Source organism: Myxine glutinosa, chromosome 10 (assembly GCF_964187855.1).
Source record: "Myxine glutinosa chromosome 10, kmMyxGlut1.1, whole genome shotgun sequence".
Taxonomy (NCBI): domain Eukaryota; kingdom Metazoa; phylum Chordata; class Myxini; order Myxiniformes; family Myxinidae; genus Myxine; species Myxine glutinosa.
The window spans coordinates 13,322,322-13,337,907 of NC_136270.1; the positions used below are offsets into that span (position 1 = coordinate 13,322,322).

Consider the following 15,586-nt stretch of genomic DNA (forward strand, 5'->3'; position numbering starts at 1 on the left):
TTGAAAGCCGATTTTTTTTTAATCCCTTCTCTGAAACCACAATCCGTCTTGTCTGGTAAAAATGTGATACTTGAAAACAGCTGAAGGGATTTAAACCAAACTTGTTTATTTTTAGGATAGTGAACGAGGGCATCTACCCATTGTCACGGGCAGGGTTCTATGCGGAGACATATTGGCGACACAGTCGCATTGCTCTGGTTCCATTATTGCATGATGGGCAGGTTTGGGTCCAAAAGGTGTTGGAAGGTTTTCACAAACTTATCGCAGATACATCATTTTATTGTATTTCTAAACGACATGCAATGGAAGAACGGGTGCTGAGTTAAAGTTATGCACTTGTTTCAATGCAAGGTAATGAACAGCACTAAGTACTGTACAATTGGCAAAATATTTAGTGGGAAGTATATAATTCAATTGAAATAAAACAAATATTTTAAATGTTGTAGAGAAATAAAAAATGTCAGAAGTTTACCACCGTTGATGCAGCGCAGCGTCTCTTACACCACCCGATTTAACAAGTTACATTCATTATTTGTGCCTGGTGTTTGTGTCCTTCATGACATCCATAAAAACAGTAGGTTTCCAGTTTGGAATGATTTTCAATTTTGTTTGACTGCCAGACAGGTTGTCAGAGTAAACATATAATCTCACTCCTGTACGCATGCGCGATTGAGATGAATTCAGTTCGGACTTGTGTTCAAAATATAACATTAGATTTGAATGAAGTTGTTCCTCGATCATAAACTGTCATTTGTAGACGAGGGTTAATGATAATCCCATAGTGGATTGGCATGAGGCATATTTATGAGGGAGGAAGGCACAACATGACAGTGATATATGAAGTAGTGATGAGCATGCAGTGGGGCTTGGGAGGGCAAATTTGGAGTGCGTGGGGTGGGGAGGACTGGAGGAGAGATATCTAGTGGATGGGGAGAGGGTTTAACATAAGATCTTGCGTTTGCAGAGAGACAAGGCAAGGACATCAACAGAGGTAAGGCTAATGGACAAAGTGGTGAGATGGTAGAAAGAGGGACCAAGTGAGAGTAACAGAATCAGCAAAAAGGAAAGGATAGATATAGACAAGCTAAAAACAATATCAGTGGACTGCATTTAGTACAAAGATATAAAAGCTTATATTGTGAGACAGGGACATTGATAGAGAATGTAACTCGTGCATGAGTGAAGAATGTATACGCATGAAGAATGATGAGTTTTGAGCTTGCTCTGCAGCCGTTACGTCGAACTTCAGACTGATATAGAAACATGGACAGGTGCCAGGGTCCGATTCACAATCTGTGCCTAATATAGTCCGGCTACTTGTCACAGTCCTGAAACGGTAGGCGTGAGGGATATAGTCGAACAAATACTGTACATTTAAAATAGAATTTATCCAATTCTTCTTGCTGAAAACCAGCGCCATACCTTTATATTTTGCAATTACTGAATTCACTTTTTTAAGCAATTCGCACTATCCATGTTATTCCTCACATTGAGCCCGTTCTGTTCGCCTGGAGACCGAGATGTGGAGCTACGTGCATGCTCTGATGGTCACGGGCCTTTGCCTGGTACTGGTTCTCTTCCCCGGTGGACTCATTGTGCATGGTGACGATGCTCCTGAGGCTGAGTCGGCTGACGATGCAGGTTAGGACCAATCAAATGTTATCAAAACTTGTGTTATATATCCCAGAATCCCCAAACGACTTGCTAGACAAGTCCTCCGTTGTTTCACTTTGATTGTATAATGCTTCTTTTGCATTTGTAGCTTCCATCTTTTTCTTAAACAGAATCTGTTGCCGACTCCCCTGTGCCCTTGGAAATCACAGCCAAGGACTCGTGCTCCACGTACTGTCCCGCCGGTCTTCCTGGGCTACCGGGGCACCCAGGATCTGCAGGAAGAGATGGACGGGATGGGCGAGATGGGAGGGATGGAGAGAACGGAGAACGTGGTGATCGTGGGGAGATAGGTAAGGCAAATCCACCATATTCACAAAGCAATTTATACAAGGTGTTCCAAATGTCATGACCCTATTTGTTTTGCTTATAACTTTTGAACCAATAAAAAAACGCAAACTGTAGAAATTGCAAAAAACTATTTATTTCATAGAATTATGTTTTGAAATGATGTCCAACAAATGGCCCCCTCCATTGCACTGGCAAACTCTAGTTCTTTCTATGGAATTTTGCATGACCCTGCTTAAAGGTTCTCCCGATAGATTGGCTGTTTCGGCTCGGATGTTAAGTTTCAGATGTTAAGTTTCAGCTCTGCCCAGTTGCTCGGGGTCTCCCTGTACGTATCCGATCACCAGTTGACCCCGACTACTCAAATCGCGCTACCAAACGCCGAATTGTTTAAGCATTTGGTGTCCTTTGATTACCATATCGCCTTCAAAATCCTCTTTGCATAGCTTCCTAGCTATGATCGAAGATCTGTTTCTGGCGTACATAATAATGATTGCAACCCATTGCTGTGGTGTGTAGTATTCCATCTTCAAATTATTAGGGTTGATCTTCTCCAATCTGAAAAAAAAAAATCAAAAATATGATAATTAAATTAAAGTTACAGCTACTTCAAATGGGGTGATGACATTTGGAACACCTCGTACTTGTCTCTTCACAAAATAGTAACTTCATGAATTTTTTTTTTTTTCTTTTGACAGGGCCACCAGGACCAAAAGGACCTTCTGGCACTCCTGGTCGTCCAGGTTCCCCTGGCACTTCTGGTCCTGCAGCTATGGGTCCTGGGGTTGTTGTAGGAGGACCAGGAGTTGGTGAAGGAGCACGTGCCGCCTTCAGTATGGCGTTGGAGCAGCGAAATCCTCCAACCGATGTTCCCATACGATTTTCTAAGGTGTGGGGGAACAGATAAGAGTGAGATGATGACCTGTATTGACTGCAGCCAGGGAGTGCAAAATAAGAAATATCGTTAATGCAGGGCTCAGCATTAACGGTGCACGGGGTACTTAATTTTAGCATCGGGCACCCAAAATTTACACGTGTTTGGGTTTTGGATGCCTGGTCGGGTACCCTCAAAGTCGCATAATGAACATCAGTTTTGACCCCAATTTCTGATCGCCATGATTGAAGCGACAAGGTTTTTGAGATACACTTCATACGATGAAATGTCACCAAATTTAGAGGTTATAATAATTCTCAAATGCACTACACTAACATATGGTCTGTGGGAAGATGCATTTTTTCAGTTCTCTTTTTTTTAAAGCGGTGAAGCCGTTTCAAAATTTGGTTATGTCCTTCCATCCATCCAATCATCAAGAAGAACAAGGAAGAAGAAGAACCTTTCTAGCCCACCGTTTTTTCTCTCCTTTCTTTCATTTCTTTAATTCTAAAGAACCTTTATTTAATTCTAAAGAACCTTAATTTAATTCTAAAGAAGCTTTCTTTAATTCTAAAGAACCTTTATTTAATTCCAAAGAACATTTCTTTAATTCTAAAGAACCTTTATTTAATCCGAAAGAACCTTTCTTTAATTCGAAAGAACCTTTCTTTAATTCGAAAGAACCTTTATTTAATCCGAAAGAACCTTTCTTTAATCCGAAAGAACCTTTCTTTAATTCGAAAGAACCTTTATTTAATCCGAAAGAACCTTTCTTTAATCCGAAAGAACCTTTCTTTAATTCGAAAGAACCTTTCTTTAATTCTAAAGACCCTTTCTTTAATTCTACATGGTGCTAAAGTGTAATTCTAGTGGGTTCTAAAGGGTAATTTTAGAGGGTTATAAATGATTCTAAACATTAACGGGTAATTCTAATGGGTTCGAAAGGGTAATTCTAAAGGATAATTCTAAAGGATTCTAAAGGATCATTATATATTTTTTTTATTTTTTTTATTTTTTTTGTATACTGAATCGAGGCTCGAGGGTAATTCTGATGGGTTTCGTTTGTTTATAGGCTTTGCCTATTTCATATTAAAATTGCCAAACTGAACCGCTTCCTTTGGACACGGGTGCAATTTTGTTTTCGTTTTCGGGCACCCAACATTTGATTTCGAGCACCCCAAAAAAAAAAAAACTAAATTACAAACCAGAAAGCATCTCAAAATGTAAAGCCAGTCCGCGTCCACTTTGTACTTAAACTAAATTTGACGAAACCGACAATTAAGAAAAATTGTGTATTTTATTAATTTGTGTTCTCCATATTCTCATAATAAATGTTTGTTTTAAAATTTTATGACAAAAGCTAAATTAGTAACAAGAATGACGGCACTGTGGTCGCAACCTGCGACAAAATCCGGCAACGGGCCGATTAGAAATGGGCATTTAAAGCACTCTTAAAAGATGAACAGAGCAATTTGGAAACACACATTTAATGCGCTATTAAATAACCAACTCAACATCTCTCATCCATGTCACCCTCCCAACGGTTATATCAGAATGAGCTGATTCATCACAAGGTCACGGATTGCTTAATCCCAATACGAGGCCTTGCAAAAATTACACAATGCTATTTTTAAAGCAATTTGCATCATATAATGCTTCATTATGTAATGTAATGCTTAATTACCGTGTGTTCTGACGGGTTTGATTAAACCTTACTATTATTCGACTTATGATTAGATTTTCGGGGTCTCTCATCGTGAATAACTCTCGACCCAAACAAAGCCAATGGAAATCTGATGCAACAAACCCGGGCAGTGTATAATCAGCAGAGGCCTACAGACCTAATGTTTTAGGCCCACAAAAAAACCAACATGGCGGCATATCATTTCGTTTCGGTGCTATGGTGGGTGGAGTCAAGCAACAGATGTGGGTGTGCTTTGGCAGCTGTCCGACCAATTTCAAATTTCAAATTGACCCCTAACAACAAGAACAGCAACGCGAAGCTCTTGTAGAGCTGCGACATGTCACAGGTAAAAATGTTATGGTCTGGACAGACACACTGAAGCTCAATGTAAATAAATAAAGAAACATGGAAGATTTTTTTTTTAATGAGGCGTCTCATGCCTGACGCGCTGCAGCGGGGCTACGAAGGGTTATTTGTCGTCACTATATGACTTTATCCTTTCACATTTTGACCTGATTTTTAATTATTTTCTCAAAATAAAGGTTTTTGAAAATTTTTATGACAAAACCTCAAATTATAAAAAAAACCTTATGGCCGCGCGATTGCAAAACTCTTTCTCCTGCTGTGCAGGGATGGGTGGAAGGGACCAGTTAGCAATGGGTGCCCGAAAGAGCAACCTAGAAAAAGTGAATGTGGAGCCCTGGTTAATGCAAAAGAGGAATGTTAAACTAGTTTCAGTACTCACAAGGGCAGTAATATGATTACTCGAGAGTGTAATTGAGAGTGAGATGTGTGACCAATTAACATAATATTATTGTTTTTGGATTCATATCAGGTTTTATATAACATCCATGGACACTATGACGTCAGCACGGGTCGCTTCACGTGTCCTGCTTCAGGGCTCTACCTCTTCACGTATCAGCTGACGGTTTACACTCACAGCGTTAAGGTATCACACTTGGTCACCATTACACCTTTCCTCAAATATATTCTTCAGTCGTGTTTTAATTCGCATTCTGAACAATCTGTGAACATCTACCAACATTTTGTGCTTGTTGGCCTTTATACAAGTATGAGAATTGTGCTAAGAAATATTAGAAGGTGCCATTAAGTCCTCCTTCATGCCCTTCCTTGTCATAAAACATGTCGATTTCTGTTAATTATAATATTGGAGAATGCCTTGAAGGTATCATTTGGTAGTGGGCATTTTTTCACCTCCCAGTGGATTCTAATACCTTGTTAAAGTGTTTACATTTTGCTGTTGGTATTTTGGAAGTCACCTCTGTCTGTAGTTCTTGTTAGTTGGTTAATCTATCTTGTAGCATTATTAAAGTCAGCTAAAGCAGTCTTCTGCCAATCTTTTGGAAGTACGTATTATGTTTCTGCCTTTCAGCGAAAGGGTTGCATTTTCTTTGTTACCTTCACGAGAAGTTGATATTGCATTCTGTTTGTTTTTGCTAGTTTGTCTGTCTGTCCACCCATAATGTGCTAACATAGGCCACAAGCGCCACCTGGTGGTAGTCAGTATTACATGTTATCTTCTTTCAACTGAGTACCTCTATAAAGTACGTACTATTACAATGCGACCACATCTATAAAGTACATACTATTACAATGCGACCACATCTATAAAGTACGTACTATTACAATGTGACCACATCTATAAAATATGTACTATTACAATGCGAGAACATATATAAAATACCCACTATTACATTGTGAGCACATCGATGAAGTACGTACCATTACAATGCGACCACATCTATAAAGTACGTACTGTTACAATGCAAGCACAACTATAAAATACGTACTATTACAATGCGACCACTATTACAATTACAATGAGGGTGGGAGCAGCGATGGAGAAGGCCCTGTCCCCCCAGGATCTGAATTTGGTCTGGATGGGGGGGGGGGGGGGGGGCAGGAGGTTGGCGCCAGCAGAGCGGAGGTTGCGGGTGGGAGTGTGTCTGGAGAGGAGGTCAGTCAGGTAGGATGGGGCCAGGTTATGGAGGGCTTTGTAGGTCAAGAGGAGGATTTTGTACTGGATTCTCTGGGGGATGGGGAGCCAGTGAAGCTTATAAAGGACGGGGGTGATGTGGTCACGGGTCCGGGAATGGGTGAGTAGACGGGCAGCGGAGTTCTGAATGTATTGGAGTTTATTGATGATTATTGAGGGTGATGGGTGATGGTGGTTATTTATTTAACACCCCGATGTTTAACATTTATGTTTAACATGATGGGTTTAACATGATGTTTAACATCATGATGATGATGATGTTTAACATGATGATGTTTAACATGATGGGTTAACATGATGGGATGGGTTTAACATTTATTTAATGAGGGTGATGGGAAATAGAGGAGGCTGTTGCAGTAGTCCAGATGGGAGGTGATGAAGGTGTGGATGAGGGTTTCTGCAGCCGTGGAGGAGAGGGATGGACGGAGACGGGCGATGTTTTTCAGGTGAAAGAAGGCCGTCTTTGTGATTTGTTTACTGTATTTGTCGAAGGAGAGGGTTTGATCAAAGATGATGCCAAGATTCCGGATGTGAGGGGAGGCGGATACTGGGAAACCGTCAATGTTGAGGGCGAAGTTATGGGTGGATTTGGTGAGCGTTTTTGGGCCAATGATGATTATTTCAGATTTATCATAGTTAAGTTTGAGGAAGTTGATTTGAAGCCAGGATTTTATTTCAGTGATGCAGTTTGTCAGGATAGAGTGGGTGGCGGTGGAGATTGACTTGGTGGAGATGAAAAGCTGGATGTCATCGCCAAAGCAGTGGAATTGGAGACCATGACGGCGGATTAAGTGACCAAGGGGGGACAGGTACAGGATGAAGAGGAGGGGGCCGAGAACTGAACCTTGGGGGAGGGGAGCAGTGGGGGATTTGCAGTTATTGATGGAGATGAACTGGCGTCTGTCAGAGAGGTAAGATTTGATCCAAGAGAGGGCAGTGTCAGTAATGTTAAAGGTGGTTTCAAGTCGTGTGAGGAGGATGGTGTGATTGATGGTGTCAAAGGCGGCGCTGAGGTCGAGGAGGATGAGAATGTTGAGGTTGCCGGCGTCAGAGGAGAGGAGAAGGTCGTTGGTGATTTTGAGGAGAGCAGTTTCAGTACTGTGGTTGGAGCGGAATCCGGATTGGAATGTTTCATACAGGTTATTGGCAGAGAGGTGATGTTTGAGTTGAGTGGCTACAGCGCGTTCCAAAACCTTTGACAGAAAGGGTAGGTTGGATATGGGTCTGAAGTTATTTAGGGTGTCAGGGTTGAGTCCAGGTTTTTTCAGAATGGGGGTAACAGCAGCAATTTTGAGGGATGGTGGGACGATGCCTGTAGACAGGGAGGAGTTTATTGTTGCAGTGATAAGTGGAGAGAGAGCAGGGAGGGAGGCCTTGACAAAGCTGGAGGGGATGGGGTCAAGAGTGCAGGTGGCAGTTTTCATTCCTATGAGGAGTTCAGAGAGGTCAGTAGGGGAGACTGGGGAGAACTGAGACAGGGGTTGGCAGGATAAGGGGGGGGGCAGGTGGTTTGAGGGGGAGCAGGTGCGGTGGTGGTTAAGCTGTTGTAGATGTTGTCAATTTTGCTTTGGAAGAATGAAAGGAAGGAGATGCAGTTGTCTACTGTGAATGACTGGGTGGTGGTGTTCAGGGTGCTGAGGAGTTTGTTTATTGTAGAAAAGAGTGCTTTTGGGTTTCCGGAGCCAGAGTGGATAATTGTGACCAGTTCTCACAATGTGAGAACGTCGATAAAATACGTACCATTACAATGCGAGAACGTCTATATTCTATAAAATACATACTATTACAATGCGAGCACATCTATAAAATATGTACTATTACAATGTGACCACATCTTTAAATACATACTATTACAATGCAAGCACATCTATAATATATGTACTATTACAATGCGAGAACATCTATAAAATACGTACTATTACAATGTGAGCACATCTATAAAATACGTTCTATTACAATGCGAGCACATCTATAAAATAAGTACTATTACAATGCGAGCACTTCTATAAAATACATACTATTACAATGCAAGCACATCTATAATATATGTACTATTACAATGCGAGAATGTCTATAAAATATAGACATTCTCGCATTGTGATAGTACGTATTTTATGTACTATTACATAACATGGGGACACAGACCAGGTGGTATAGAATGTCTATAAAATATGTACTATTACAATGCGAGAACGTCTATAAAATACGTACTATTACAATGCGAGAACGTCTATAAAATACGTACTATTGCAATGCGAGCACATCTATAAAATATGTACTATTACAATGCGAGCACATGTATAAAATACGTACTATTACAATGCGAGCACATCGATAAAATACATACTGTAAAAATGCAAGTATGTCTATAAAGGATGTACTATTAGAACGTGCATACGTCTAGACTCTAGAAGGTAAGGAATGTGAGTACATCTATAAAATACATACGATAGGAACATGAATCTACACAATAAAACCGAAATGATCCGTTTGTCCGTATTATTAACATAAACCTACATCCTCAATGCATCTTCTACACACAAACACACCAGCACACAAACACCACACAAAATAGGCCCTGGCATGGGTCCGCAATCTTTGATTTGTTTGAGTAACCTCTGCCACCGAAGGTGGATGGTGGTTATGTTTTAACCCCTGTTTGTCTGTCTGTTTGTCTGTGAGCGGCATATCTCAAAAAGTTGTGGACGGATTCGGATGAAACTTAGTGGACACATTGGGTCTCTGCCAAAGACGAATCGTTAGATTTTGTTTCAGGTCCAGATCTGGATCCGGCCTATCAGTGGGATACAAAACGTAAAACTGTTCAGCCTGGCGGAGATATGCTCTCTACCGAGTGCCTTTCATATTTAATTATGTAATGTGGAAAATAACCATGGCCAGAGGAAATGATGGAACTTGATGTCATTACGTTTGAGCTAGCTGTGGTGAAAAGGTCTGGTGAATCCTCAGTGTCATCCGCCATCACAATAGACTTTCGACAACAATCAGATGAGCTGGGCCACTTTGGCCCAGAAATAATCCACTGCAATGTTAGTGAACTGGAGGAGCTGTGGTGGAACCCATCACACGGAAAGAATGATGCAAAAATTACCTCGGCAGTGGTAACGGATTCAAGAGGTTCTTGACGTTCTGCAGTGGCTGTAGGTGTACATAGTATGCCACAATTAATATTAAGGTGCCAATGTATCAACATCTTTCTTTCACGTAAATCTTACTTTAGAAATTCATTACTGTCAAAGTGTTTCATGTTCTAATCCAATTTCTCAGCCAGGTGAATACCTTATTGAGCTTTTGTTTACCTATTCAAGCTTCAGCATTGTTCTTTACCAGGTGGCATTGTATCATGATGGGCGACCCGTTCTCTTCACTTATGACCAGTTTCAACATGGGGACACAGACCAAGCAGCGGCAACTGTGTTACTCGCAATAAAGAAAGGTGACCAGGTAAGTTATAATTACCTCCGCCACTGAAGGTGGGCGGAGGTTAATCTTTTCACCCCTGTCTGTCTGTTTGTTTGTTACTTGCTGGAAAAGATTCCGGCAAGTATGTTGGTTGGTTGGTTGGTCTGTCTGTTTGTCTGTCTGTCTGTGCGCAGTACTACGTCTACACCATTGCACATAGAATCGCCAAACTTTACACACATATTTGTCTTGGCCTGGAATAGACTGTGCCCAATTTTTAACTCTCTCGGCCCAAGGTCTCCATTATGACGTCATAATTCGATAATTTGACAAGTACAAAACTTCATCCAATCAAGATGAAATTTCTTGAGCATAATCTAGGAATAAATGTGTATAGAAAACAAATAAGGATGATGTCATCGGTCACGTGGTTCGGCCGCCATTTTGGAAAAACCGAAAAACCTTGCACTCCGAAAGTCTCCGAAAGTGCTGAATAGAAAAAATTGAGACCTGGCTCATTGGAAAGAACTCTCCATGGGGAATGTAATATGTTAACGATGATGTCATAGGTGCCTCCATTATGACGTCATAATTCGATCAGCACAAAACTTTATCCGATCAAGATGAAATTTCTTGAGCATAATCTAGGAATAAATTAGTTTAGAAAACAAATAATGATGACGTCATCTGTCACGTGGTTCGGCCGCCATATTTGTCCAAAATGGCCGATGAAAAAAAGTACATTCCGGCAAGTCCTCGGTCTCTGACCGATTTTTCATTTGTCTGTCTATTTGTTTGTCTGTGAACAGGATATCAAAGTTTGTCTTTGAACAGGAGAAGTTTTTAATTTTTTAATCAAACGTGAGACCAAATATCTCAATGGAGTCATCAGAAGGAATTTTAATAAGTAAAGAGCAAAGATGGAGTCATCAGGAGGAACCTGGATAGGATTCGGGTTCAGCTGCTGCTACTCTACCCTCAAACCAATCCAAGCACAGCCAAGTGAATCGTACAGAAAAATTTCTGCAATAATTCACTTCTCCAAGACAGATAAAGAAAGAAATAAAGAGTTAAAGGGATGATAGAAAAGAAAAAGCAAGAATTCGAATGAATAAAGAGAAGTGATTCTTCACCATTGAGAGATGGGTTTAAAAACGATATATAACATGACACTGTATTTCAAAAACTTGTGGAAGGATTATGACAAAACTTTGTGGAAGAGTTGGTTAGGTGATAAGACCAAGCCAATTAGATTTTGGTTCAGGTCCCAATCCAGATCCGGCCTATCAGTGGGATATAAAATGTAAATTGTTTAGACTGGCGGAGATATGCGCTCTACCGAGTGCCTTTCCAGTTCACTAGATAGATGACCCTGACTTTTTTTTTCATTTATGGTACGAAGGAAGGGACAAGCCCAAAGCTACACACATGCCCCCTCTCTCCATAGCTAAGACAATGTCTGACACCTCATATTAGGAGGATGCTCTGGGTCCCAGGGTGGGTGGTGGGGTACTGCTTCAGGTCAGCTGATAAAAATCAATTGACTATCGTTGGTTTTAATTCAAGGTTTTCCTACTCCTTGGTGGATAGCCTTCACCGGGGTTATCAAAGCCATCCCCCCTGGAGCAGTCTTTTGTTAAATTGACAGATACTATCCTTTCAAAACTACACCACTTGTTGAAACTGTCTGCACGAGAACCCAGGCAGTCTAAGTTTGGCTAGAAAATGCCATTTGAGACGCTGCCCATATGGGGCATATTGCTCTACGCTGTTTCTGTCATCCCTATCTATTTGGACCCCCAATCACTAGCTATTTGGACCCCAATAAATAAATAACTCTCAATATTTTAACAACTGATTGGGAAACTCGAAAGTTGGTAGGATGGCCTAGGCCCTAGAGGTACGCGCACTTACTTCTTGGCTCCGACGCACTGTAACAGAGAATGTTACATCAGATTGAGAAGGAAACTTGTGGATTGGTGGACTAGGTCTGTAATTGGAGAATGCACATTTTAATATGATTAATGAGTCAAACTCGTACCTTTGATGTTATTCAATGTTCACTCAGTAACATGTGGTCCGTGGGGTGTGCAGGTGTGGTTGCAGATTTATGGGGGTGCAGATTATGCAGGTATCTACACAGACAATAACAATGACTCCACCTTCTCCGGTGTGCTGCTCTACCCCGAATGACCATAATATTGTCTACATCGTCTTACAGCATGACACTTGTTCATTCTGATGGATTCTCCTCACCAGTCAAAAACAATAAACCTCTTACTTGTACATCTTTCCCTGTTATCCTTGTTCTGTGTAGATGAGATCCATGAAGATACACAACATTAACATAGGAATTCCTGACGCAAATTTTTAATTAAGCAAAATCATTGCCAATAAACGATAACGGAAAATTGAAATCTGAATATATTAATTGTTTGCAAAAATATCAGAAATTTTCATTTTTAAACTCCCACTCCAAATGGGAAGAACAACATCCATGTTGCCATAACACTCTCCCCCTACACTTTGGGGGTAATGGAGGGTTCACAACTTGGCTCGTGCGAGTCTTAACATGAGTTGATATACACTTAGGTGGTATAAATGACGTTGTCATCCTCTATCATTGATTGATTGATTGATATGACGTCATGGTTTGTATTATTATTTCTTATGTAGCCTGTGGCAGCTGGTTGCGTCATTGCTGGGCTGTGCCACTGATGCAGTGCCCTCTGTTCCCAGTAACCTGGCGATCATTTCGCCGACCTCGGAAGGATGACGGGCTGAGTCAACCCACCTGGTGTTATTTAACGGCTGACAAGGGCTCAAACACAAGACCCTAAGATCTTAAGCCAGCCACCCTAACCGCTAAACCAACACCGGCCTTATGTAATGGTGTGCAAATTATATATGGCATGGGCTGTGGGGAATGGAGTTCTGAACATATTCACCAACATCACCACAAAGCAAAGAGCTGGGTCCCTCAAAGTGCAGGAGGGAGTAACAATTAGGAAGTATATAGACAAGTCAAGAACATCCTGGATGGGAAATGCTTCTTTCAGACAGATAATGGCAAGATGTGTCGGGGCAATCTGGGTAGAAGCAATTCGAGAAGTATTTTTGAAATCCTCTGACTTTAGACAAACACAGTGAGAGAGGAAGTTGAAATTGTGACTGGGAAGATTGGGGTATTAAGGAGGGGTGGTGGGAGTGGGAGTGGGAGTGGGTATGACAGTGGGAGGAAGGAACAGGAAAGGGCAGACGAGGGGCGGGAGAGAGGTGACGGAGAGGGGAAAGGGGATATTGAAGGTGTTTAAGCCAAATGTAAGCGTTTATAACAACCTGGTCAATACTTCCGTAGCCACAATTACAGGAGTCTCTATCACAAACATGAAGGTTATGGACATGGAAAAGTGAAGTATTAAAGGCCTGCAAGAAAAGAGCATTGTATTATTTAAATATATATTAAAAAAATTTCATTCATCATTCATCATTCATTCAAATTTCAAATCAAATCAAATCAAATTTCAAATTCAAAAAAAAAAAAAAATTCATCATTGTATTATTTAAATGATGCATAATATTTGGGGTTGGTGCTGGTGAGGAATTGCAGAACGTTAAATGGTAAAGAAAACAAATGGAGTGGGAGTGGCAGTGGGATGGCGTGAAGGAAACAGGAAGGATGTTGGAAAAACAAATGGAGAGGAGAATGATAGAACATTCCAAATTACTCAATAAGAACATCACCAATTAGAACCTCAAACAAACCCATACATGTGCAAGGCTGGCAGGATGACCTAGAGGTACGCAGACTCGACTCGAAGATGTCTAGCCTGAGTTTGAATCCTGAAGCAGCTTTAAACTGTCACCCTGATGTTTCACTGGCAGGGTGATTGATTCATCATTGTGTGTGCCATCCATCGGAGGACTTTAAATTGGGCATCCCGTCAGCCAGCATTAGTTGGTGGATGTCAAAGATCCCATGGTGTCCTTTGCAAAGTATACATGCAGGTGAGCTATCGCTGACACCCGAAGCAAATTTAAAATTCCTGCTATCTCTGCTGCTGGGAAGGCAGTGGCAAACCACCCAGTATAACCCTTACCAAGAAACTACTTTGGCAGCATCAATGTTCTGTAACCGTATGGTACATCAGATTATATATATATATATATAATATATACATACATATACAGTCTGAGAGTAACACACACACACACACACACACACACACACACACACACACACACACACACACACACACACACACACACACCACCACCACCTATTACTAAACAAGGCCATATGCTGAAATTGTAAAACCAAAAGAACCAAATTGTCCACAACCTGGATGGACCACAAAAAGCTGTTGATAGTGTTTCACATTCATGGATAATAAAATGCATACAATTGTCCAGGATCAAGTCCAGCTGTGAAGCTGGAAGGTGTAAAAACATTTTGCTACCTCTGAGACATGCTGAATGGAGAAGGTGGATCAGACACGGCAACGGTTGCTGGAGTGAGATGTGCATGGAAGAAGTTTCGGGAACTGAGTGGCGTGCTGATGAGGAGGGGAGTGTCGTTGAAGCTGAAGGGAAAGGTGTGTGCTGCATGTGTGAGAAGTGTTATGATTTATGGGAGCGAGACATGGGTCATGAATGTAGAGCAGCAACGAAGGCTGGAAAGGGTGGAAATGCGAATGGTTCGGTGGATGTGCGGAGTATCGTTGAGAGAGAGGAAGACAAATGATGAATTGCGAAAGATGATGGGAATAGAGCCTGTGATGGATGTTGTGAAGAGAAACAGGTTGAGATGGTTTGGTCATGTGTTGAGGAAGGATGAAAGTAACTGGTTGAGAAGAGTGATGGAAATGAATGTAGAAGGAAGTAGAGGACGGAGAAGACCGAGAAAGACTTGGCTAAAGATGGTCGAAGAAGAAATGCGGGCAAGGGGGTTAACAAGGGGAGATACAGAAAATAGGGCAAAATGGAGAAGATTGTCATGGGGACCGCAAGGCTAACCCCCGCTCTAGCAGGGAAAATGGCCTTTAAAATGCATGTTGTTGTTGTTGTCCAGGATCAACCCCCAAACATTCAAACTGATAGAGAAAATAATGGAGCTTGGGAATGTGACATTGATATTACAGCATTTTGAAGGAAAGATTGAAATACCAGGAGTGAAGATACGTCGAGGAATCTTCCAAGGAGACAGCGAACCCCCCCCCCCCCCCAACCTTCCCCCTGTTTTCCCTGGCCCTGGACCTCCTGAGCAACCTCATTAATAAGCAAACACATGGATACACCCTAACATACAATCAAAGAATGTCCAAATTAGAAACAGGTGAGGTGACACATCTACTGAACATGGATTATTTAAAATTCTTCACACCAAACAACTACATAAGTGCACCAAGTGCACATTCCTACAAGGTAGACCAACAAAAATGGAAAACGTAAAATCAACCGAGATACTACAATAAAGGAAGGAGAAAATGAAGCAACATATATTTCTGCGGAGTATAAGAGGGCCACCAAATATGTCACAAACAAATGCGTAAAACAATTACCAAATAATACCTGTGTAGAACGAGGCTGATCCTGAAAACACATCTCATCCCAAGAAACAAAATCAAAG

The 15,586-nt window shown here is 41.3% G+C and overlaps 1 protein-coding gene across 2 annotated transcripts; it reads left to right on the forward strand.

Moving 5' to 3' along the window:
* Positions 1 to 882: 882 nt before the first annotated feature.
* On the forward strand, positions 883 to 12,243 carry LOC137417691 (complement C1q tumor necrosis factor-related protein 2-like). Of its 2 annotated transcripts, none has more exons than XM_068103595.2 (7): positions 883 to 991; positions 1,515 to 1,641; positions 1,785 to 1,964; positions 2,658 to 2,848; positions 5,353 to 5,466; positions 9,886 to 9,999; positions 12,052 to 12,243. In XM_068103595.2, the coding sequence occupies exons 2-7, from the start codon at positions 1,521 to 1,523 to the stop codon at positions 12,148 to 12,150; spliced, it is 819 nt and encodes a 272-aa protein (XP_067959696.1). In that variant the 5' UTR covers positions 883 to 991; positions 1,515 to 1,520; the 3' UTR covers positions 12,151 to 12,243. The 2 variants fall into 2 exon arrangements, with proteins under 2 accessions (XP_067959696.1, XP_067959697.1); XM_068103596.2 differs by having other exon boundaries at positions 897 to 991; positions 1,824 to 1,964.
* Positions 12,244 to 15,586: the final 3,343 nt, after the last annotated feature.

Coding starts and splice junctions, on each gene's coding strand:
- LOC137417691 (XM_068103595.2), top strand. CDS start 1,521: ATGTGGAGCTACGTGCATGCTCTGATGGTCACGGGCCTTTGCCTGGTA. Junction 1,965..2,657: donor TGGTGATCGTGGGGAGATAG/GTAAGGCAAATC, acceptor TTCTTTTGACAG/GGCCACCAGGACCAAAAGGA. Junction 5,467..9,885: donor TTTACACTCACAGCGTTAAG/GTATCACACTTG, acceptor GTTCTTTACCAG/GTGGCATTGTATCATGATGG.